Source organism: Sus scrofa, chromosome 8 (assembly GCF_000003025.6).
Source record: "Sus scrofa isolate TJ Tabasco breed Duroc chromosome 8, Sscrofa11.1, whole genome shotgun sequence".
In the NCBI taxonomy this organism is placed as follows: Eukaryota; Metazoa; Chordata; class Mammalia; order Artiodactyla; family Suidae; genus Sus; species Sus scrofa.
The window spans coordinates 4,785,887-4,811,364 of record NC_010450.4 but is presented as its reverse complement, the minus strand read 5'-3'; the positions used below and the strand labels follow the sequence as shown (position 1 = coordinate 4,811,364).

General features: G+C 54.3%; 2 protein-coding genes across 5 annotated transcripts in view; one reads left to right on the top strand and one right to left on the bottom strand.

The window, feature by feature from the left end:
- EVC (EvC ciliary complex subunit 1) overlaps window positions 1-2,743 on the top strand; it is an 82,615-nt gene extending 79,872 nt beyond the window's left edge. For 2 of the 3 annotated variants that reach the window (XM_021100990.1, XM_021100988.1), the window contains 2 exons: window positions 580-691; window positions 1,191-2,743. In XM_021100990.1, coding sequence (XP_020956649.1) covers window positions 580-691; window positions 1,191-1,272 — 194 coding nt within the window. In that variant the 3' untranslated portion in view covers window positions 1,273-2,743. The remainder of the gene's footprint in view (window positions 1-579; window positions 692-1,190) is intronic. The other variant, XM_021100989.1, reaches the window with a different exon arrangement.
- The window catches only part of CRMP1 (collapsin response mediator protein 1), a 71,473-nt gene continuing 51,712 nt past the window's right edge, over window positions 5,718-25,478 (bottom strand). For both annotated transcript variants that reach the window (XM_021100983.1, XM_021100984.1), the window contains exons 8-14: window positions 24,036-24,156; window positions 20,850-21,006; window positions 17,220-17,361; window positions 16,418-16,588; window positions 11,857-12,036; window positions 10,484-10,649; window positions 5,718-6,792 (exon numbers count right to left, since the gene is read on the bottom strand). In XM_021100983.1, coding sequence (XP_020956642.1) covers window positions 6,701-6,792; window positions 10,484-10,649; window positions 11,857-12,036; window positions 16,418-16,588; window positions 17,220-17,361; window positions 20,850-21,006; window positions 24,036-24,156 — 1,029 coding nt within the window. In that variant the 3' untranslated portion in view covers window positions 5,718-6,700. The remainder of the gene's footprint in view (window positions 6,793-10,483; window positions 10,650-11,856; window positions 12,037-16,417; window positions 16,589-17,219; window positions 17,362-20,849; window positions 21,007-24,035; window positions 24,157-25,478) is intronic.

Genomic DNA, 25,478 nt, shown 5'->3' with positions numbered 1-25,478 from the left:
CAGGACACCCCCTACCCCCGGCCCCCTGGCCACCACTCTCCCCTAATTCCCAGAAGCGGGTCCGCTGCTCAGCAGCCCAGCAGCCCACACTCGTCTCTGACTCTGTTTCCCCATCTGTAAAATGGGCATAATTAGCCCTTCTTCCCCTGCCAGCGGGAACTCCAGTGACCTCACAGGGTGCAGCAACCTGTTCTCAGCATAGGGATGGGAGGAGGTGTGAAATCATGGAACACTGGGAGAATACAAGCTGCGGGGCAGGAGTTGTGTCCTCAGGTTCCTCCTGCTTCGGAAGGCGGCCAGCCTGCTGGGTGTGGTACAGATGCCCCGGCAGCCTGGCCAGCTGCGTGTGACTCCCAGCTCTGCCACCTGCCAGCCACATGGGCCTGGGACCGCCTTCCCCACCTCCGCCTGGCCCAGTTTCTTCACAAGTTAAATGGGTCCAAGAGCAGTGGTACCCAGTGTGTTGTTGACCCATAGAGACCCTTAGACCATGCCAGGCTGGGGTGACGCAGGGCCGAGAGAAGCTGTCGCTTGCCGGAAGTCACCAAGCCAGTGTCTGGGTTCATATGTCTTCTGCAGACAAGCCCCTAAGGACCAAAAGGAGGAAGCCGGCACCCCGAGAGAGAGGGGACCCTGGGGGTCCCAAGGACGACGACCCTGCCTCGGGAGGGCCCCCCTCAGGTTTGCTCAGGTAACAGGGCCCCGGCTGAGCACCTGTGGCTGCATGTTGATCCCCTAAATCTGGGCAGGAGCAGCAGCACCTCTGGGAGGTGTTGCTTCGGGTCCGAAACGGGATGAATGATAATGGGACATGCTGGTGTTACTATTGCTGCTGATCAGTGTCCAGCTTGGCCAAGTCGGCCCTGGGACCCCCCGCCCCCGCCACCCATCAGCCTCCAGCCTGAACCGCGGCAGTCTCGGCCTCCCAGGGCCGCCGCTACAACGTAGTTGGATCCGTCCTGGGGCCTCAGGCGTCTGAGAGAGGGTCTCCTTTTCCTCCTGGCGCCTGGATGACCTCCCACCAAAACCTGGGAGTTTCATTTGTTTCCTAACAACCCAGGTCAGAAGGCAAATTGTTTGGATCACCGGTCGCTACCTTTTCAAACGTGACCAGATCGGATGCCTTATTGCATCTGGAGAGGCCTGGAGTCAGAATTCTGATCGCTGCTTCTCTTCCGTGTTTTGTGCAGCAAAAGGCTGAGTCAGCAGGAACGTGACCTTGGTGACGGTGACAATTCCAAGAAGATGCTAAAGAGAAGAAGCAATCTGTAGCTTAAGGCCTGCTCGGGGTGTCTGCTGGAGACCCGGTCTGACCACCGCCTGTCCCTCCCCACAGGCCATGAGGAGGGACTGGTCATGGGGGAGGGTGGGGCCTCCCTCTGCCCAAGGGCCGTTGTTTTGGGTGGAGAAGGGGTGAAATCCCAGAGGAGGCCTCGAGGAGTAAGGCGGACCTTCCCGCCGCCTGTGACAGTCACACCCCCGTGTTGGAAACATGTCCTTTCGGTTTTGTGCCTCCGCTTGGCTTCGACATGTGGCTCCGCTCCTTGGGGAGCCCCTCCTTCCTGGCTCTCTGTACCCCCCACCCCCGGGTCCCCACGTCGTCCCAAACTTGCCTTCCCCGAAGGCTAGCTGGTCTCCTTCCCACCCTGCTCTCCGGCGTCCTGGTGGAGACCCGCGTGCTGAAGGGGCCACCGGGTGAGCTGGTGGGTCCTGGGTCTTCTCTCCTCCATCCCCCAGCCCCGCCCTCTCTGTGCCGCACACGCCGTGCCCACGGGCCTTCTCAGCAGGACCCGGCCCCTCCTTTGGCTCAGCCCGCAGCTAAAACCTGGTCACCATGAGGGGATCTGAGTCATGTAGACCGTGAAATCCCTGGGCTGCAGGCCTGTCCTCACCCGCCCTGGGGACCTGCAGACTCAGGGACACGTAATGACACCTGCCCTGTCCTCCCCTGCCCTGGGGACCTGGGGACCCACGGACACATCATGACACCTGCAGCAGCACCTTCTGTTGGAGACCTGAAAGCACTATGAAGCACTCGCCCATCCTGAGCCTTTCCTGGAGAGGGAGAAGTGCTTGCTGCCCGACAGACCAGCCTCCCCTAAAGAGAAATGCTTCTTCCAGAGGATTCTGGGAACATCCAGAAGCTTCCAGACCAGCCACTGCCAGGAGAGGCCCTTCCCACCTAGAAAGGAAATTGGTCTTTTCACTGAAATCAGGGATTCTCAATCTTGGCACTGCAGACACTTGGGGGGGAGAAACTCCTTTGGGGGTAGGGGGCTGTCTTGTGTATTATGGGATGTTTAGCAACATCCCCAGCCTCTACCCACCAGATGCCAGGAGCCCTTCCCAGCTGTGACAACCAAAAATGTCTCCAGACATGACCCATTGCCTCCCTCGGGGGCATCGCCCGCCGACCTGAGTCCCAGCGTGCCCGCTCCAGCAAGTCTGGGGTGGAGAGTTCAGCGTTTCCATGAATTCCTGGTGCACAGTGGGCAGCAGGTTCCAGAAGCCCCTGCCTCAGGGATTTTCTGGACCATTTGTGGTCTGAATTTTTATTTCCTAAAGCCTAGATTAGTCTCTTATTCAGGAAAGAGTGGCCCCTTAACAAGTCATCCATGATAGTTACTTCGTTAAAGATACCAACCCTCACAGCCTCTCAGGTCCTGACTGGCGGCAGGTGGATTTCCAAAGTTAACCAATAGCTCCCTCTTGTGGCTAAATAAAATATTTCCTTATTCTGCAATTTTTTTTTTAATACGGTTGGAGTTCCCTGGTGGCTCAGTGGGTTAAGGACCTGGGATTGTCACTGCTGCGGCTCTGGTTACTGCTGTGACACAGATTTGGTCCCAGGCCTGGGAACTTCCACATGCCATGGGGGTGGCAAAAAAATAAATTATGGTTGGTGTACAATGTGGTACCCCAAAGTGACTTCGTTATACATATATATGTATATATTCCTCCTTAAATATTCCTTTCCATCACCGTCTATCCCAAGAGATTGGATATAGTTCCCCGTGCTGTACGGCAGGACATTGTCTATCCATTCTAAACGTAATAGCTTGCAAGCTATTGCTTTCCTGCCAGCAATATTTTGAGACCCAGGTTCCCGTAGAAATTGCTTTTGTCCCATGGGTCCTGTGCGCAGAGACATTCTGGTGGCAGACGCCTCCTGTGCTGTGAATGTTTGGTTTGGTGACGTGAGTTTGGTAAATGCAGACACGCTGGCAGTACCGGGATCTCTGGAAGGTTATGGTTAGTCTAGATTCGGTCTCGGCTGCATCAGCTTCCAGTGTCTTGCATGGATGGTGGTTTTGCTCAAGTGTAGCTTCCTTTCGTCCAAGGGAATCTGTCCATGTCACATGCTCTGGGCTGCTTGGCACAGTGGGGGGCGCATAACGCTCCCTACAGGCTTGTGGGCGGTGTCTGCTTCATCACATCACCAGGTGACTCTTCTGTGAGTGGAGCTTGGAGGTGCCTCTCATCACGGAATTGCCTCCCTGATCAAAGTAAAACCCGGATCTCTGGACGCCACGGGACACTCGGCAGTATTGGGCACAGGCTCTGGGGCAGCAGGTGGGGACAAGGGCTTTCAGGGCTTGACACCGAGCTGCCTGAACACAGTACATCTGGGGACGGGGGAGGGGCAGCCCCTCTCCTGCCACTGGGGCTGTGTCCCAGTTCCTACTACGGGCCATGGGTTGTTACAGTGATGAGAGGAGGTGAAAATGGAAAGGGATCATGAGTGATGATAGAACAAGGACTTGGTGGATTCGTTTCTAAGCAAAGTTAGCCCCTGAGCTGAGCTGACCTGCTAGGATGAAGCCAAGGCGGTGGACAAGGTCCACAGACTCTGCCAGGACTCCTGTCGCCAGCCTGGGGTCGGTCTTGTCCTCTTTACCTCTGGGGCTGATCTTGCTGCTGCAGAAACCTCCGAACTGCTCCTGCTCCTCCCTCCCGCCCCGCCCCCACCGCCTCTAATCTGTCCACACTTCCCAAACCGCAGAGCCCTCTGCTGCTCTGCAGGGGCATTCTCTTTGCCCATAGGAGGAAAAGCAAACTCTTTAGCTCATCCTGCAGCCCAGGACCCAGCCTCTGTCTCCTCTGAGGGCCTCCTGCATGCCATACCCTGCCTACCACAGGGCCTTGGCACATGCCATTCTTCTGCCTGGAGCACTCCCGCCCCCCTGCCATCCTCCATGCCCTTAGCTCTGAGCCATTGTTCACATCTCCACAGGGCAACTCACAACTGCCCCTTGGACAAGTTCACACCCTCCTCTTTTGCCTTTTTTTTTCTTTTCTGGCTGTGCCTGTGGAATGCATTAGTTCCCAGGCCAGGCACCGAACCCATGCCACCGCAGTGACCCAAGCCACTGCAATGACAACACTAGATCCTTAACCTGCTGTGCCACAAGAGAACTCCCAAGAATTTTGTATTTTCACTTCCCTCATCTTTTAGAAATAATATTTGTGGGGTTTGTTTTTGTTTTGTTTTTTGGCCACACCCACAGCATGCAGAAGTTCCCAGGCCAGGGATCAAACCCATGCTATAGTGGCAACTGAGCCACAGCAGCAACTATGCCAGATCCTTAACCTACCGAGCTACCAGGGAACTCCCCTTTTTGCTCTTTTAAACTCTTTGTATATTTTGTTGCTGGGACGGGGGAGGGATGGTGGATACAGCCCTTCATTTCCCTCCCAAGTTTGGGAAACTGCCGAGAGGCAAAGCAGACCGAGACCTGCATGTCAGCATCACAACTGATGAGACCAAACTGGGAGACATTGTGCTTTCTGGACCCTAGGTCTTTTCTCCTCCGAGTCCATCACCCCCAAACTCCCTGCCCCGCACACGTGTTCCCTGGAGGGTGGAAGGGAGCCATTTAGATCACTCCGTCCTGAGAAGGTGCTTTTCCTCCGCTGGGGAGGAATGAATGAGAGGCCAGGAGATCCCCCACAGTCCCCCAGAAACATGAGGGGTGGCGGATGAGCATCCTCTAATGGCTGCAAAGGCTCCTTTACAGCCCAGAGCAGCGTGTGCCATGAGAGGCTCTGGGTCATCATTTGGTTCATATCTGACCTGCCTCCTGGAAACTATGCCCACTGCGTGCCCAAGACGAGCACGATGCCTAGGACAAAACGGGCACCCCTCGGGCCCTCGGGGGAAGGAACAAGAGAAGGAAGGAGGGAGGAAGGGATTTCAATTTGGTAGAAGCCCCTTGGGCTCAGGAAGCCTCTTCTTGCCCTTTTGCTCCATGAACTGACGTCACTGGAGGATAAACCTGAGGTCAAGGGCACCGTACACACACTGGCCCTTGAGGCATCAGAGCCGATTCCCACGGTGTGGACTGCACGCTCCCTGGATTCATGCTGGTAGCTGGAAACTGGCTCCAGTGAGAGTCAGCAGCACAGAGGTCAGCAGAAACTGCAGACCGACCTACGTGACACATAGCAAGAGCCCATGGGGCCGGGGCGGGGGGGGAGGCTGGGAGGGGAGAACAGATGTGCAAGTTCAACCTGTTTCACAGACGCCTGTGGCCAGCCGCGGTCCTCCTCTTCCTGTCCTTGGTTTTGGGATCCAACCCTCCCCAAATCATGAGCGGCCCCCTCTGCTGCCCCCACTACCCAACAAGCAAGCACTGCTGTCGGGTCACCACGAGGACAGCACCAAGCACGGGCACCGCAGCTGGAGCGGCTGCCACTGAAATGCAAACACCCCGGCCAGGAGTGGGCCATGTATGTTCTTTATTATTTTTTTTCACAAGCTTTGAATTCAGAAATAAGAGCCACAAGAAGTCAATTGTTAAGTAAAAATGGGGGTGATTACAAAGGAAAACTATGTACAAAACTTTAAAAATCTGACTGCCCCGTCAACCGCCTCCGAGGGACCAGGACACCGGCACCGGGAGTGGCCGTCGCCCCACTGTGGTCAGCCCTGGGGGTGGGGGGAACCCCTTTCTGCATGTGAACCCAGCCCGGCCTGCAGTCCGGAGCTGGCTGGAAGGACACACACAGACCAGAAACACGTCATGGCGAGTTACAAGTGCCACGGAGACCAGGGTTCCTGACACGGGACGAGTGACTCTTCTCTGCAGGCAGCGCACGGCTCCCCCGCCTGGCAGAAGCCACTGAGCATCTTAGCAGGGGTGCGGGGGGTGCGCCTCCTTCTCCCGAGGGTGGGTGGGTGGGTGGGTGCGGGAGGCGGGGCGGGGCGATGAGGACACATCTTTGCTGTAGAGTTTTGGAGCTGCCCCCGAGGGCCTGAGGTCAGGGCTTCGTGTCTACACGGGTCCTCGGCCACGTTCCATCGGACGCACTCACAGACGCGCATACGTAACTTCGTAACATGCATCAACTATCCTAGAACAGCTACGGGGGTGCAGGGGAGCCACTCAGAGAACCATGGAGCCCGTGGCGTCAGAACGGGGGGGACAGTACAAGACGATGCTAGAACCTGTGTTCACTAAGGAGGGGCCTGAAGACGCCACGCTCTGAGGTGGACTCAGATGGACACACGACTGTGGGCACGGGATTTCCAAGCAAACACACCACACTAGTACCACGTCTTCCTAAACAAAAAAGGGAGAGAACGTCATTCAATTTTCCCCCCATCGGGACCGAACAAAACTGGGTTTCCAAACACTGACAGGCGAAGGGATGGACAGCCTTCCCAGAATCCTTCACGCGCGCTCCTCCTCCGGCCCCTTCACCCGAGGCTGGTGATGTTGGAGCGGCCACCAGGGGGCGCCACGATGCGGTGGCCCGTGCGCCGGGGGTTGTTGTCGTCTATCTGGGCACCTGCAAGAGACAGAGCTAGTCACTCCGGGGAGATGGCTGACACCGGCTCCACCTGCTGCTCCTGCGGGCTGCGTGCCCGTTGGGACACTGAGCCCCCGACGTGACTCGTCCTCCATCGTCCCCACCCTTCCGTCTTGGTTGACTTCCTGGGGGTTCACGGCTCTCTCTTCTATGAACCGCCCCCCTCCCCAGGTCCTGGGGTCACCCTCCTGCAGCCCTGGCCACCTTGTGCTCTTTCTTGTCTGGCTTCACGTTCTTGCCACAGGTAGACAAACACTTATTGAGCGCCTACTGTGTGCAGGCACAGACTTGGTGCTTTCCCATATGTTGTTGAGTTCAGGGCACGCAGCAGGATGAGGGTGGGGGTGTCGTTTTACTCCCGTTTTACAAATGAGAATGTCGAGGCTGAGGTCACCCTTTGGGGGCGGTGGCACCACTAGAGGGCGGGAACGCCAGGCTTCTAGCCCCAAGTGGTTTGTCTCCAAAGCCCCAGCTCCTACCCACACGAAGAAAACAACCCTTGGCACACTGTCCCAGAGGCATTTTCATGTGCTATGTGTGGGAGCACATGTATGCACACTTGTGTACGGCGTGCATGTTCGTGTGTGTGCACGCACCCGTGCCTGTGTGGGAACTACTCAGAGCTGGACCGAGGTCTGCATGGGAGTCGGGGGTGGGCACGCGCCTTTTTTGTTTCAATCTGCAAAGCCAGCCATCCATTCTCATCTCGTGCACTCTCTCGCCGTTAAAGGCAGATTTAAAATCCGAGCGCCAGCCTGGCACGCAGTGAGTGGGTATTACATGAAGCAACAGTGGCTGAAGGACAGTGCTGGAGGGGGGACCTGGCGGGGTCTGGTCAGGAGACGGCGCTTCCGGGAAAAACGGCGCCTGGAATTCGGGTCACTTGGAATCAGACGCTCCCTCCTCTCGGCCTCATTTCCTCTTCTGTAAAATAAGACGACGGTCCACGGAGTACTCTGTACCCATTGCTCCCAATCACGGGACCAGCTTTATGGCAAAGGAGGTGGGACGAGGAGCACGGGACGATAGGATTCCCTGGGTTCACCGCGCGCCTCCCTGCTCAGAAGCTGGCCTGAGAGAAAGCTGGGAGGGTCTACCCAAGTTCTAGGCCAGGGTGCCCACTGCATCAGGTCCCGCCTCCTGGGTTACAGTTTGTGCACGGAACCAGTGATGGATATTTAATGCCATGTTCCCCCAGAAGCAGAAGGATCATCCTTTGTCACTCTCGGTGACTTCACAAAAGAGGAAATTTAAAACAAACACATGGGAGTTCCCGTCGTGGCTCCGTGGAAACGCATCCAGCTAGTATCTGTGAGGATGCGGCTTTGATCCCTGGCCTCGCTCAGTGGGTTGGGGATCTGGTGTTGTGGTGAGCTGTGGTGTAGGTCACAGATCCTGCATTGCTGTGGCTGTGGTGTAGGCTGGCCGCTGTAGCTCCAATTTGCCCCCTAGCCTGGGAATTTCCATATGCCACAAGCGCAGCCCTAAAAAGCAAAAATAAAATAAAATTAAAGTGAAATAAAATAATCAAATAAGATAAAAATACAAAGTAAATAAAAATAAAATAAACACATGAATAAATGCTGAACCTGCTAAGGAATCAGGATTTACCAATGAAGACTTCGATAAAAACAGCAACAAAATTGGTGAGCCCTCCCACCTCTGACTGTAAATGTTCTGTGTAATAAGCCGTTAAGGGTTTGGTTCAGAGGCCTGACTGATTTTTCGCTCACTGATTCACCGGTAGCCAGTGTGTCTTCCTGGTAATTCAGGAATCTTCTAAAGACCCAACTCAGGCCTGGTATGAGTGCCCTTTTTTCCTATCATCACCTGTACTTTGCTGGTTACAGGTCAGGTACTTGGAAAGTACCTGTGGGACAGAAGGACAGGAGTTCAATAAACCTGCTGCATCTCTATGATGTCACCTCACCCAGGTATTTCAAAGGACACCTGCAGAGTCGTTCCTGATGCTGGAAGCCGTCGATGCTGTTGGTATTGAATGAAGTCACTGAGGGGCAGAAAGTGCTGAGGGGCTGGCCCAGGGCAGTGCTGGCCCCCAGGGAGAATGGGGCGCTGAACAGGGGTGGCCGCGGGACCCATCCTGGGAGAACAAGGGTGGCTGCGGGACCCATCCCGCAGAATTTCTTTCTTTCTTTTTTTTTTTTTTTTTTTTTTGGCCGTACTCATGGCATTTGGAAGTTCCCGGGACAGGGACTGAATCTGAGCTGTTAGCTGTGACCTGTGCCACAGCTGCAGCAACACCAGATCCTCAACCCACTGTGCCACAGCAGGACCGCAGACTTTCTACTGCACTGTTATTCCTGTTCTCGAGGGAGGGAATGTCCTTTCCTGGCACTGCAGCCAATTCCTGTTCTGATGGTTGAGCATCAGATGAAATGCTCCAGTCGTGTTTATGGTCCATTTGTGCAAAAACAGTTTTCTTTAAACACTGAATCGCAAAGCATGGGAGAAGCTCTTCCATGAAAGGCTCAAAGGCAGATGGACTGGAACCCCCAAATGGATGGGACGTTCCACCACCCCCACAGTGTAAACTGGTATTTCACCCTCTCCCTCTGCCCTGTCCATTCTCTCTTTTGCTAACTCTTTTGCTAACCATGTCACTTTTTCTGTTCAAATGTCCTTCACTCCTGCTAGACCAGAATTCAACAAACTATGGCCCATTGACGAAACTCAGCCCTCTGGTTTTTTTGTTTGTTTGTTTGTTTGTTTTTTAACATAACTGCGTGTTTTTGTACAGCCCATGAACTAGGAATGGTTTTTTGCATTTTTAAACGGTTGCATCTTAAATGGTTATTTAATAGCCGAGATGTTGCTCCTTGGCTCGCAAAGCTTCAAATATTTACTATCTGGCCTTGTAAGAAAACATGTGCTGACCTCTGAACTAAACTGAGGCTGCTCGGCCTCATCGGCATTCATCACCGTATCCCTAGCACTGAGCACAGCATTCAACACCCGTGAACGCCACAATATACTGGAAATCCCGTCAAGGCCCCCACGTGTGCACGCCTGCCCTCGTGTGGCAACCTGCTGAAACTGCAGACACGTGTCCCAAGAGCCTTCAGAAAGTCTGAGGGACCACGTTCACGTTTGAGTCTCTCCACGCACATTGGTTCAGCACCACGTCCCGGCATTTTGACACTGAACGTCTTGGGGTCTTAATTTCCTCCCTAAAGCGGTAGAAATACGACCACTCTACACACACACCGGTTGTGACGATGAAACGGTCCTGGGTCCCGAGAGTGTGGGATGAACTGCTGTGGACGGGACAGGCTGAGGTCCCGCCTGGAAGGTACACCCAGCACAGGCCGCTGCTCTGGCTGAGCTTCCACGCTTAGCTTCACAGGCGGGAGTGTGAAACGTCTCCCAGTGCACTTAAGCACGAGCACAAGTACAATCAATGTGCGGGCAGACTCTGCGTAAACGAGGGCCCGGTGGCTCTCGCCTGTCCTCGGGACCCCCTGCTGTCTGACCATCCCCCAGCCCGCTCTGCCCACCCCCGGAGGAGGCGTGGAGGGACTGCCACACTCCCGCCCTTGGATCTCTCCCGCCCCGTCGAGTTCCCGAGGCCGTGGGTCCGTCTCTGCAGGAGCTCAGGGCTGGGAACCGCTGTGGCTGTGGGGTGAGAGCCCTGGTCGCCGTAGTTTCTCACCTGATAAACTGAAGTTGGACTGGTGGAGGTTCCTGATGGGTGGAGGCTGGTGTTTGGAAGGCGAGGATTTGGCAGAAGGAGCGGGCGTTGCATATTTGGGGGTGGCTGGCACCTCATACACAGGACCATCATACATGCCCCTGGGGACACCTTGCAACCCAGAAACCTAAACAGGGGGGCGAGAAGGTCAGCGGGTCGACAAGATGTACGTGTGCCTTTCCGTGTGCAGGGAGTGACCTGTGGTCTCCTTGGGGATACACACATGTGCACACACAGGCTCATACATACATGTAGGAGCATGTACCCACTCACACACATGTGCACATGCACGCCTATGCACGCACTCACTTGTATACACACATGCATATACACAATTCACACATATGCATGACACTGCATGCACACACACACACACACTTAGACACACTAATGTATAATATACACATCACATGCATACACATAGTCCAACACACATTCGTGTAGACAGGCACACACACACACGCATACGCACACAGACACACACAAGCTCAGACATGTACACAGACTCAGGCAGGAGGACCCCAAGCCATTTCCAAGAGGAAAATACTTTCCCCGACACCCCCCACAAAGACCCCTGAATCTGGGGCCGGCGGCATCAGAGGGCCTGTCTTCACCTACGTTCACGGATGTGGAGCAGGTGGGGTGTCTGGAAGGTAACCCCAGAAACGAGGACAGAGCACCCACCACAGGGACAGAGAACAGGAGGGCTGCCTCTGAGGGCAGCTGGCTCAGGACAACCATGGGGAGGCACCTGCCATACGGACCCTGAGGACCGGGCACAGCACAGCCTCTGTCCCCGTGGGCTGACGGTGGCTCTCTGGGACAGAAAGCCCGGAGGCGGAGAAGTCAGAAGCTGCGGGGGCTCGGGAAGGGGCTGGGCACCTGCTGGAAACTGCCTGCTGTGGGTCAGGTGAGCTCAAAGCAGCCAGGGGAGCGTGCTGGGACTGGCTGATTTTCACCAACAGCAATGCCTCGGGGCTTCCGAGCCCTCCCCGCTGGGGGAGGCTGATCAGCCCCGCCGCTTTGGGCACGGGGGTCCTGATCTGCAGAAGGAGGATTACGACACCTGGGGGGGGAGGCAAGGCACCCCCGAGGTGATGCAGGATGCGAGCCTGGTCCATGTACGTGCTCCCAGGGCCCCTCCCCGCCCCCCACGTGCACGGCCCTCGACAGCGGGCAAAGCCTCGGTCCTCCTCGGTCTCATCTGGTCCTCCCGCCGGCCTGAGATGCAGCAGGGAGGTCCCATCGCAGCTCATGGGGCACATGAGGAAGGGGAAGCGGGTGCCACTGGGATGTGTGTTCACCTGCCCATGACAGACCCCAGCCCCTCACACCTTGTTCCGGATCCTGACGCGCTGGTAGAGATACTCGGGGAAGGGCTTGCGCGGGATGAAGCGGCCCATGCCCTTGCTGACGTTGATGTTGCCGTCCTCAAAGACGATCTTGCCCTGGCTGATGACCGCCAGCGGGGAGCCGTGGCACTCCATGCCTTCGAAGATGTTGTACTCCACGGCCTGCGTGGCAAGACCACAGGCTTTTACTGGCTGCCAAGAGTGTTCTCAGTACCAGCCCCGTTCAGCCTAATGGTGTTTCTGCGAAACATCCCACTGTAGGCACTTCCCAATGTGTATTCTCTCTGAAAACACCTTCTTTAGGACTGTATAGTATTCCTTTAAAGGCTCTTTCTATTTACTTATTTCACTTATTTTTTTATTGTTATTTCCCCCAACAGACTTTTTTTCCCCCCTGTACAGCATGGGGACCCAGTTACACATACATGCATACATAATTTTTTCTCCCATTGTCATGCTGCGTTGTAAGTATCTAGACATAGTTCTCAGTGCTACACAGCAGGAGGTCATTGTAAATCCATTCCAAGAGCAATAGTTTGCATCCGTTGATAAAGGCTCTTTCATTTGCATAATCAGCCTCTCACTATTGGGCGTTTTTGTGGCTGGTGGTTTTCTGTAATCTAACTAGCATCGTCTGGGGCATCATGTATGTGAATGGACACCGTGAGCTTAACAGGCATTTCAGGGTCTTCTTTTAAGTCCTACTACCTACCACAGGGAACTCTACCCAATCACGTATTATTGGATAGAAGATAATTCGAGAAAAAGAATGCATGTATATGTGTAACTGGGTCATTTTGCTATACAGCAGAAATTGACACAACACTGTAAATCAACGATACTTTAATAATTTAAAAAAATGATCTTTTGAACAGTTTCCTAAAATTAAATTACCAGCTCAGGGAATTCCCATCGTGGCTCAGTGGTTAATGAACTGTCTAGTATCCATAAGGACTTGGGTCCGATTCCTGGCCTTGCTCAGTGGGTTAAGGATCCAGCGCTGCCATGAGCTGTGGTGTAGGTCGAAGACACGGCTCAGATCCCATGTTGCTGTGGCTGTGGTGTAGGCTGGCAGCTACAGCTCCGATTGAACCCCCAGCCTGGGAACTTCCATGTGCCGCAGGTATGGCCTTAAAAAGACACACAGGCACAAATTGCCAGGTCAAAGGATACAAGCTTTTGAAAGGCACTCACTGCAGATTGAAAAATTATTTTCTGAGGGCATCAGACTAATTGACATGACATCGGCAATGTTGTGCTTTCATGTCAGTGAAATCCCCTCTGGCTGGGTAAGGTCATTTTTATTTTTTTCTCCCTTCCTTCCCCCCTTCCTCCTTTCTTTCTTTCTGTTAAAAGATAAAACGTTTCCTTAAAAATATACCTTCCTCTCATTACTCCTAAAGCGAATATAACTACCGTCAGCCAGCCACCCTGATGATTTTAAAAAGTAGGTCATGTACATGGTAAAAATTCGAACGGTACAAAAGATGTGTGATTTTTAAAAGCAGGGCTCCCAGCGACCTCGGAGTGACCCTCTGGAGCCCCAGGCATTTTCCATCACGTTCTGTACAGAGTTTCACCTTCGTTTTCCTCCTAGCCCCAGAGAAGGTTCCCTGTTGGCACACGTTGGGGGTTAACATGTTTTGACATTCCTGAATCGCTCCACTGAATTCCACCCTGGGGACATGTATCTATCCAGTTCCCAGGGACAAACACTGGGCCATCGCTCTGCATTGCTAAATCCCACAATAAACACACCTGTGTGCCCACACCAGCACATGTGAACAGCTTCCGAGACGTGGAGTGTGGGCCAAAGTGTAAATGGATTTTAACGTGGACAGATGTGTCTTCCGGACAGGTGGCACGGATTTCCATTTCTAGAAAACTCCAGGTGTTTGTTGGGCTCCACAGTCCGACCTCATCTCCAATTACACCCTGCACCTCAGTCACTGGCTCTGGGAAAGAGCCTCTGCCTGCGGTGATTTGCGTTGCGTTAAGTATGAGTGAGATCAGGTCTCTCCTTAAATGAATAGCAACCCTTTGTATATTCTTCTTGTGTAACTGTTTCTACACTCTGTTCTATTCTGTTGTTGATACTTTCCTTTATGCTTTCTAAGGACACTTTCAAACCAATTAAGAAATTTATCCCTTTGGAATTCCTAGTTGTGCCTCAGCGGAAATGAATCCCACTGTATCCATGAGGATGCTGGTTCGATCCCTGGCCTCACTCAGTGGGTTAAGGATGGGGCATTGCCGTGAGCTGGGGTGTAGGTCGCACAGGCAGCTCAGATCCCTAATTGCTGTGGCTGTGGTGTAGGCTGGCAGCTGCAGCTCTGATTAAACCCCTAGCCTGGGAACCTCCATATGCTGTGGGTATGGCCCTAAAAAGCAAAAGAGAAAAAAACGAAAGAAAAAGAAATGTATCTCTCTGTTTTCCTGTGAATTGCCAATACTTGCTGTCTGCCCTCTGCCTTTTGATCCCATATAACGTAATATCATTTGTTGCCAGTAGAGGGTTTTTTTCTTGGTTTATTTTGTATGTAGTCAATGGTCAGACCAGTCTTCTTTTTATTTTCCAAGTTTTGTGTCTTGCTTAGGAATGTCTGCTCCCCTTCAAACTGATCGTTTTTTAAAATGTGTTTTATTCCAATCCTTTCATAATTGTATTTTACTTCAATCTTCGACTTATTTTAAATTTGTTTTGTGGTAAAGAGTACAGCAAAGATCTAGTCCTGTGAGCCAGGTGTTTAAACACAATTGGTTGGAGTTTCCTGGTGGCCTAGGGGTTTAAGGATCCAGCATCATCACTGCTGAGGCTCAGGTTGCTTCTGTGGTGAGGGTTCAATCCCTGGCCTAGGAATGTCAACATGCTGCAGGTGGGGCCAAAAAAATTAAACCTAATTGGCTGAATAACTGTCTTTGTCTAATTTTAACTGTCTTCTTTATTTTAAATTAAATCCCCCTATGTGGTCAGTCTGTTGCTTGGCTCTCTTTTCTGCTAATACCAAAGTGTCTCGATTATTGCAGCTCTGTTACGTGGCTTAATAACTGGGATCATTGGCACTCTCTCCTTGGTTTTCCATTTTTTCAGAAATGTTTAGCCTATCCGCACATTTTCCATCTAGCAACTCTTTTTCTAGTTAAAAAACAATTCCATTTCTTTCCTTCTTTCTTTCTTTCTTTCTTCCTGTCCTTTTAGGGTTGCATCTGCAGCATATGGAAGTTCCCAGACTAAGAGTTGAATTGGAGCTGCAGCTGCTGGCCTACACCACAGCCACAGCAACTCCAGATCCTTAACCCACTGAGTGAGGCCAGGGATCAAACCTGCATCCTCATGGATACTGGCTGGGTTCTTAACCCACTGAGCCACAGCGGGAACTCCAAGTGGTTCTCATCACTTTCTCTTGAGGCTTCCTTGTGCCTGAGGTCTTGTTCTCATGCACAGGGTCACACCTGCCTCCAGGGAGTGACCCCTGGGCTGGGAAATGGCCGTGAGGGCTCCCGTCACAGAGTGATGCTGTGTGCACACACTCCGCCTCTGGGCCCACGCCCTGTCACAGGCTGGTGAGCCGGGGACTGAGCCGTGGCCTCCTTGTCTTTTGATGGTGGGCATGAATCTGGACCCAAGACGGCTGCGGGACAGGCAGGGTGGGCTTGAAGCAGGCAGTCAGGGAGGGAAAGATGCCAGATGCCCTCTCCGCCTCCTCGAAGCCTTGCTGGGCAAGCGATGAAGACACAGGGCAGAGATAACCCACAGCCCGGGGCTGGAGCCCGAGAGTGTGCTTGAGCTGCCCGAGCCAGTCTGTCCCTTTTCTTGGATGACAGAGAGCCCAGACCCAAAGTGAAGTGGGAGGCTCCTGATAAAGCAGATCACACCTCCAGGCTGGATGACTGCACTGGAAAAGGACTCTCGGACCTAACAGCCCCCTCTGCGCCTGAGGGCTCAGCCACGGAGTCAGGAGCAGAGTCAGCTGGCTGAGGATGCTCGCATCTGCGGGCAGGAGCCAGAGAGAGATGGAGAGAGACAGAGAGAGAGAGAGAGAGAGAAAGAGAGAGGGAAAGAGAGAGGGGAAGGGGGGGGAGAGAGGGAGGGAGACAGAAAGAGAGGGGAGGAGGGGGGGAGAGAGAGAGAGAGAGAAAGAGAGAGAGAGAAAGGGAGAGAAAGAGGGAAAAAGAGAGACAGAAAGAGAAGAAAGAGAGGGGGAGGGAGAGAGGAAAAAAGAGAGGGAAAGAGAGTAAGAAAAGGAGAAAGAGAGGAGACAGGGAGAGACAGAGAAAAAGAGAGAGACAGAGAGAGAAAGAGAGAGAAAAAGAGAGAGAGAGAGAGAAGATATGTAAGAACATCAGCCAAGCTGAGCCTGCTCCAAAGCCTTCTCGCAGCCTCTCCATCTGGGGAAAAACCTGAATGACGGAGCCCTGTGGGTATCAGATCACAGCCCAGTGGGAGAAGCCACGCATCATTTTAAAGCAGAGGCGTCTACAGGACTGCAAAGCGAGGACGGCTCGCCCGAGCCGGGACGGTCGCCGATAAACCAGCACTCACCGACTTGTGGCTCTTGGCCGTGATGGTCTTCACCTTGTCAGGGTCCCAGATGACCACGTCGGCGTCCGAGCCCACGGCAATCCGCCCTTTCCTGGGGTACAGGTTGAAGATCTTGGCTGCATTGGTGCTGGTCACAGCGACAAACTGGTTCTCATCCATTTTGCCAGTAGCCTGAGGGCCAGATGCACGGATGAGAAGAGCATCTCAGAGCAGACGCTGGACTTTCCTCCCCCGCCCGCTGAAACCAGGCCACCTCCTCAGCGCGGACATGGAACTGCCCACTCAGGGTGTGCTCGTGCCTCCACGACGGGAACCCCGACGTCTGGTCAGTGTCCCTGGGCCCCAGTTTAACAGAAAGTAAGAACCTGCAGTTTCAAGTCAGGGATCAAGGCGTGACCTGGGGACTCCTTACACAGCAGTACCCACTGTGAACCCCAACCATCCCCAAACACACCCACACCCACACATGCACACACACCCACACACACCCACACACACACACACACACACGGTTCACAAAGTCATCTTTACGATATGGTTTAAAACAAGACACTTTTCATCCTTAAGGACCCAAGGGCAGCGTCCCACCTGCACGAGCAGAGGACGCCCCAGGACTGGCACTGCTTTCCTAAGGGTCACACGTTTTCTGTGCCCTCCTGGGTCACTCTGCTTCTGCCTCGAAGCAAGAAGGGAGATCTAAGAACCGGAAGTGCATCACGGTGCAGGACGCACTGCTCTGATGGGCCAGGTGGGCTGCTTCTAGAATGTTCGGCAGGGGGGCGGGGGGGAAACGCTGCCTTACCACCGCTTTGTCCCAGACCACGGTCATCCGCTCCTCTATCCCGTTGACGCCCTCGGGGATCAGAGTGAAGTTGTCCTTGCCCACCGCCTTCTGGGCAGTGCTGTAGGGACAGTGGCCGCTGCCTGTGACCTGCAGGTCTCCACTGGCAAGGACAAAAGGGAGGGGGGCTCAGACCTGAGTTCATGTCGAGAAGACCCCAACCTCAGACACTCAAGGAGGTTGTGCCACTCAAACCCCAGTGAGATGGGACATGTCACAGGCCTCAATGAGTGACATCGGACAGCCCGTTGGCTTTTGGCGTCTTGATGATGCCTGGGCAGCGGCAGAGGGTTCTGTGTGAGTGTGGGCTCTGGCTGGTCAGGAAAGGCTCCTCAGTCAATTCCTCCTCCTGCTCCAAGGCGCTCGGATCCTGTGCCCTCCCCCCGCAGAGTACCCCAAATGCCATGGTGGGGGGCCCTCTCTGTGCTAAGAGCAGAAGATGCTAGAAGCCAACTGGGAAGCTGCTTGCATGCTTCTCATTAGATCCCTGAACAGCCCACAATGTGATGGGAGTTTGCGAATCCAACGAGCCTGCTTTTAAATCCTGGACCTGCCGGATTTAAAATCCTGGCCGGGCAAGTCACTCCTCTTACTTCCTGCATAAAATGGAGAAGAGAACGGAGTCCTCTTCCGGGATCATCCCGAGGGGGTAATGGCCCACTCGCTGGGCACCCGGCAGGTGCCAGAGATGCTTAACTGCCCTGCTTCTCTCTCCACCTCATCTATGTAAAGTTGAGCACACAGTGTGAACCCTCAAGCTGGCAGCAGCGCTATTCACCACAGCCAAGACATGGCAGCAACCCGAGTGTTCATCACAGGAGCAGATAACGAAATGTGGTACACATATGCAATAGAATATTACTCAGCCGGAAAAAAGACCAAGGTAGCACCATTTGCAGCAACCGGGTGGACCTAGAGAGGATTACACTAAGCCAGACAAAGACAAATATATGGTACCGCTTATATGTGGAATCTAAGTCAATGATACAAATGAACTTATTTAAGAAATAGATTCTCATGGAGTTCCCGTCGTGGCTCAGTGGTTAACGAATCCGACTAGGAACCACGAGGTTGCGGGTTCGATGCATGCATCACTCAGTGGGTTAAGGATCCGGCATTGCCGTGAGCTGTGATGTAGGTCACAGACGCGGCTTGGATCCCGCGTTGCTGTGGCTCTGGGGTAGGCCGGTGGTTACAGCTCCAATTGGATCCCTTGCCTGGGAACCTCCATGTGCCAGGGTAGCAGCCCGAGAAATGGCAAAAAGACCAAAAAAAAAAAAAAAAAGAAAGAAAGAAAGAATGAAATAGATTCTCAGACATAGAAAATAAATTTATGGTTACCAAAGGGAAACGGGGGAGGATAAATTAGGAGGCTGGGATTAGCGGATACAAACTACTATGTATCAAATAAGCACACAACGAGGTTCTCCCGAGCCGCACAGGGAACTGCCTTCCACGTCCGTTGCTGGACCATGATGGAGAAGAGTATGAAAAAGTGTGTGTGTGTGTGTGTGTGTGTGTGTGTGTGTGTGTATCTGAAGCACTTTCCTGTGCAGCAGAAAAAAAGTGTGTGTGTGTCTGAGTCACTTTCCTATGCAGCAGAAATTCCCACAACACTCTACACCAACTACACATCAATAAAATAATTTTAAAAAATTGAGTACATGGTGAATGTTATGTGAGTTTTATCACAAAGTTTAAAAAAGCAGGAAGAAGGAAAACCCTGAGTACAGCCCGTGGATGCCTAGACGAATGGATGAGTGAATATATAAATAAGTGAGTAAGACATGCAGCCTCCAGCAGGGGCCTGGGTGTCTCACAAAGTCGGGGATGTTTGTGCCAGAAGGAAGGTGACACCCCTGGACTGATGTGCCAGGTCACACGGGGAAAGAGGAAGTGCAGACACTGGTCTTCCTTTGGTAAGTGAGGCTGTGGGCATAAGGCTGGCGGGTGTCTCGGGCTGTGCCCGCAGGACCAAGTGCTCTTCGTTGCTCGTGGCAATGTGACCCAAGTGCACGAGCTTTGCAGTTGTGTCCCTCGGGCTGTGGAGAGGACATTTTCTGGGGCTGGATGATGAGCCCTGAACCGGCATCTGAATCGATGGCCTGATCGGAGTGTTATTTTGGGATTTTCAGGGAGGGCAGAGGCTGGCCTCCATGTGGAGCCCGGGGTGCATCAGCAACCATCGAAATGTCCAAAAATATATCTAGATGCGACATTCACTCTTTATTCACCAGAAGTGTGCGGCACACGTCCTGTGTCAATGGCGTGGCTGAGGCAGTGGGGAGGCAGCTGTGAGCAGAGCCCAAGTCCTCTGTTTATCGGCTGGCGTTCTAGTGCCGGGGAACCAGGAACGGATGGTCGGTCGGGGGAGGGGGGTTAGGGTGGGGTGGGGCTGCCAATTTAAGATCAAAAATCTCTCACTGAGAAGAAATCTTCCAGCAAAGGTCTAAAGATGGTGAAGAGGAAACCACAGGATGACTAAGGCAAGAGCACTAGGCAGGGGCACAGTGAGTGCAAAGGTCCTGGGGCACCATCCTGCCTGCGGTGCAGGTGGCAGACCAGTGGGCTGGACCGAGGGAGCTGAGGCAGGAGGAGAGGGAAGTGAGGCCAGATCAGGGTCCGCCTCGACCATCAGGGTGGGGACCTGTGTTTCCCTTTGAGGGGAGAGGATGCTGGAGGCCCCTGGTCCGACTGAGGTTTTAGATGTCACCTCCTCCGTGAAGCCTCCCGAGCATGCACTTCCACCCCCAGAGCAGACTGCACACGTCACCACTCAGCCTGCTGCGCCTGGAGTGTTCCTCCCTCAGGCTGGCAGATAGAGAAGGATGAAAGCAGCTGTGCTCCTACTGTGCGCAGGAAGCGAAGCTAAACGCAGTGCCACTGTGAGCCTGGAAGTCCAGGCCTTCTCCCCACACTGACGCCCACCCAGTTCTGAGGTAGGTACGATGTTCTCCCCACTCTGCAGATGAGCCAACCGAGGCACAGACCTTACCGATTACGTGACAGGGCCGGGGTGACACACAGTTAGTGGTTGAGGCAGGAGGCTGCCCTCACACCCCTAATTCTGGGCATTTCCCAATAAACCACAGCGCTAGGGGCACAGAAGGGGCTTAAATATCACTGAACACCCAGGAGGTAACCCGTAAATGTGGATGGAAGTTACTGAATGACACAGACCCTCAGGAGTTCCCGCTGTGGCTCAGTGGTAATGAACCCGACTGGTATCCATGAGACTTGAGTTCAATCACTGGCCTCACTCAGTGGGTTAAGAATCTGGTGTGGCTGTGGCTGTAGTGTAAGCCGGCAACTGCAGCTTTGATTCGACCCCTAGCCTGGGAACCTCCATGTGCCACAGGTATGGCACTAAAACAACCCAATGAATAAATAAATAATTAAAAAAAAAAAAAATGAAAGAGACCCTCAGGCCCCCAAAGGGTCTGCTGTAACCATTTCTCCCGGGGCACCCAGCCCAAGGGCACCACCACAAGTGTGTCAGAATGAGCCCTTCAACCCTCATCCCAAAGGGCCCCCCCGACCCGGCTCTCACCCCACCCCCGCCCAGCCCCCACCCCCACCCCAGGCTCTCACCAGGCCAGCAGGGAGGTCAAGTAGTCGGGCGTGGTGGGGTCCGGGCTCAGGGGAGGGGAGGTCACGAAGGCTGCCGCCTTGGCCCAGTTCTTGCTCCAGTAATGGGTGCCGTCCGACCCCAGGCTGGCAGCGATGGGCTCACCAAAGACGAGGGGGCCTTGGGAGGCAAACACAAGCACAGCTGAGACTGTCTGGTGGCAAATGTTGGCACACGAAAGCAAGATTGGCCCGGCAACACATCACCTGTCCTTCCCAGGCTCCACCGCTCAAGGCCCAGGGCCCCGCCACCCACGAGGCGCTCGGCACCCCGCTGTCCCCCTCAGCCACCTTCTGGACTCTGACCACTTTCAGTGTTCAGTTTGCCTATTCTCTCCTTTACAGATGGTCAGTGGCGCTGTCTTGGTTCTGCCCAAAGTCAATCTTCAAATGAAAAACCAAGTCCAAGAGCCTGATTTGGGAGGCGACCCCAGAAAACAGCTCCGTGGGGTCTGAGAACGTGACATACGGCGGAGAGAGAAGACCAGGACAGCTGCCTGGGTGCCTGCGGCTCAGAGCACTGGGGACCCCAGGAGCCTCACAGCCGTCCACCCCCGGGGGCAAGGGGCCTGGGTGTGCAGCCGCCACCCCCCTGCTGGAGGGCTGCTTCTAGAACACGCACTTTCCAGAAAGTCCAGCTTCTGGGTTTCTTCCAGAACAAAAAGCCCATAGGCCCTCTCAGGTTTTCCAGTGAGAATCTCTGCAGCAGAGAAAGTGCCAAAGGGACATGGGCGGACAGCTGGTGGCATCTACCCGAGGCCACCCTGCTGGCAAGTGGAGGCAGGCTCTGGGCTCCAGCGGCCTGGCGCTGGGGCTGGGACTGCCCGGTACCGTGCCACCCGAGGCAGCAGCCACCAGCCACGCATGGCCCTTGGGCACCAGAAATAGGGCCGGTGCGACTGAGAAGCCAACTTCAAAATGGCATTTAACTTGACTTAATTAATAAATTAATTTATTTATTTATTTATTTATTTTTTGTCTTTTTGCTATTTCTTGGGCCGCTCCCGTGGCATATGGAGGTTCCCAGGCTAGGGGTCTAATCGGAGCTGTAGCCACAGGCCTACACCAGAGCCACAGCAACACGGGATCCGAGCCGCGTCTGCAACCTACACCACAGCTCACGGCAACGCCGGATCGTTAACCCACTGAGCAAGGGCAGGGACCGAACCTCATGGTTCCTAGTCGGATTCGTTAACCACTGCTCCACGACGGGAACTCCTAACTTGACTTAATTTAAGCTGAAATAGCCGCACGTGGCCGGGGGCCACCTGATTTCTCAGCAAGGCTCTAGGACCCGCGAGAATGCTGACGCTGCTTCCAGGTTCCTGTCGCCTCTCTGAGCGGCAGTGTCCTCACCTTTAACCCGGAGCTGGTCCTCTGCCAGCTGGGCTGTCCTAGAGCACACGGTACAGGCCCCGACATGACAGCTTGCCCTTGCACATACTAAAAACGGGGTATTTGGGGTTCAAGGCTGCTCTGTCCCATGTGGAAACCACCAGCCACATGTGGCTTTTAGGTGCTTGGAACTGCGGTCGGTCTGGAGTGAGAGGTGCTTTTGAAGCCAGGACAGAAAAAATAATGGGAAAGGTCTGGCTAATGCCGTTATGTTGATTGCATGTGGATTGCATGTGGAAGGAATCTTTTGGATATATTAGGTGAAATAAAATACGTTTTTAAAGATTTTAAAGACCAGGGCTTCCCATGAAGGGTTCCTGGGACAAAGGAGGAGCATCCCGTGTGCAGAGTGTGGGGGCGCAAAGGCCGGGCCACGTGGGTCTTGTTATTTCCAGCCCCCCCAACCCCCCTGAGCTCCCGGTCACACCCTGGTCATCCTTGTACGAGTCCCAAGAGCGTGAAGGGGGCGGACCTGTCCCAGTGCTGAGTGTCCACAAAGACGAAAGGGTTCTTGCCACTGTCTTTGCGTGGCCTGCGCCACCTCCTCTGTGTGTCTGTCATTCTCTCTCCAAACCTTCCCCCGTCTCCTGACTCTGGGCAAGAAGCCTGCTCTGGGCGAACTTCCTTTCCTCATTCTTGATCGGGTGATGCTTGGGCCTCAATCGAGAAGGCCTGGGGAGGAGCTCCCGCGGTGGCTCAGCGGGTTAAGACGCGGGTTCGATCCCTGGCCTCGCTCCGTGGGTTAAGGATCTGGCATAGCTGCAAGCGGTGGCAGAGGACACAGACCTGGCTCGGATCTGGCGCTGCTGTGGCTGTGGCGTAGGCTGGCAGCTGTAGTTCTGATTCAACCCCTAGCCTGGGAACCTCCATATACCATAAAAAGGGAAGAAAAAAAAAAAGGAGGAGGCCTGGAGACCACACTTGGGTGCCCCCTCTGAGTTTCCTGAGGAATGGGCACCACACCGGTCAGAGCACGTTAGAGCCACTTAGCGCACTAGCTATGCCCCTGCCCCCACGGTCCTCAGAGGCCCTTGCGACCCCCCAAGGACTCAGCTGGCACTTTGCATTTCTAAGCCCCATGTGTCTGCCCAGAAATGAGGTAACAGCAGCTCAGAGAGGTTTAAGCAGCGCATCCAGGTCTTAGAGCTGGTGAACAACTTGCTGCCACACTCCCCTGATGTCCAGCTCGGGGCTGTCCCCAGACCCTTGGCTCTGGAAAAACACCTTCCCTCCATCCCAACCTGCAGCTGAGACTGTCTGGGTCCCACAGTGGAGCCTGAGTACAAGCACCAACCGAGGATCCTGGAGGGGACCCAAGAGGAAGTGCTCAGAATGGACCAGAATGAGGGCGGGTGGCATCCTGGAGCCGATGCAGCCCCAGCTCTGGCACGGCCTTGATGAGAAAGCCAGCGGAGAACTTGGAACTCTTCAGAGGTCTTTAAAACACACGGGCTCATGGGGCCCCCAAGCAGGGGATGGTTGCCTCAGCTGCAATGGGGGAAACAGACTCAGGACACCACTGACCCGAGGTTGCACCCAGGGCCCCCCAGGAATCAAACTGAACACCAACCGCGCATCTTGTGTCTGCCCTCCATCCCGAGCTCCCTTTGCAACCTGGCCCACGGGGCTCAGGCTGCTGGCAGCTCCGACTGTCTCCGCCCTGGGCCGTGGCTCCATCCGTGAACAGGAGCCTGCGGGGCTCCCCCTTCCCCACACCCCCGCTTCCCGCAGGGGCCGGGGCTGCGGGCCTCGCACCTTTCTTCCTGGCCAGCGTGATGATGTCCGCCGCGCTCTTGCTCATCACCTTGGTGATATACACGGGGCAGTTGATCCGGCCCGCGATGGTGATGGCCCGGAACACGGCCTCGGCCTCCAGCTGTGGACGCAGCAAAGACGCGGGTCACAGGAGGGAGGGGGAGGGGCGCCGCCCACCCCGAGCTCCCACGACGCTCCCTGGTCAGACTCCTTCGAGGGGCCCTAACGGAGTGTGGTCAGGGGGAGATCTACTGCATCAAGGGAGGAAAATGATTTGTTTTTTTAAGGGGAAAAAAAAAAGACGAAATCCATTTGGCCGGATGGTTGGGAGACAGAATTCTATTATTTGCTTGCTTGGAAGTATTTGCATGTTCGGTTAGGAGGAGACCAGGCAGAATGGGCATCAAAAGACCCATAAAATGGTCGGTTGCTTTTATTATTTTGGCTGCACCCACAGCACGTGGAAATTCCCGGGCCGGGGATCGAACCCGTGCCACAGCAGTGACAATGTGGGATCCTTAACCCACTGAGCCACCAGGGAACTCCGGTGGTCAGTTACTTATAAAAAGACTGACATCTCATAGGGAACACAGGTGTCTGACACACACTGCGTCCTTTATTTGTTCAATAACCACATGAAACCACCTGCTGTTGGGTTTGGTCTCTGCCTCCACGAAACCAATGCTTCTCAAACAAAAGGACGAGTTATCTTTTTTATTGTTCTGCTTTTAGTTTCCAGTTGGGTGGTGCCTGCTGGTGACCAGCAGGCCGCCCAAGTCACAGCCACACCCACCAGGAGTCCGACCATACCCAGAAGGGTCCCCACCCAGCTGGCAGAGGCGGTGTCCATGTGCCATAAAGGTTTGTAAACACCGTCACCAGGGGCTGGAAACCCAGCTCCCAGGCATGGAGCTTGCGACTGGAGCGCTGGGCCAGATCAGGAGCCCTGGGGCTAAGGAGTTTGTGAACTCGTGTGCTGCGTCCCCAGTGTCCAGCTCAGGCCAGTCTGGAGCAGAGGTCCTGGGACAAGTGCTAATGATCTGATGAGACATGAGAAAACACTGGGCACCCATCCTGTTCCACGCCCAATACACCTTCTTTCTGTCCCCAGTGCACACACACACACACACACACGTGCACTCTGCCACTCCCAGGAGACTGGTGTCAAATCTTAGAGCACAGCGGATAGGAGGTCCGTGTGGGGGCAGTTGTTTCCTCTGTGCCTGGTGGAAATGGGGTCCCATTTGCCTGTCATCAAACACACAGAGACCTCAGGAGGGATTCTGGACACTGCAGTGTCCACCGGGCCTTGGTGTGAAGTTCCTGGACCCCAGAAGAGGCAGAGCCCTTCCTGGTGCCTCTGATGGACCCACAGCCTCCAGGGCTCTCAAGCCCAAGGACAGACCCCAGACACTCGTGAGGAGGAATGGGACAGAGACAGGG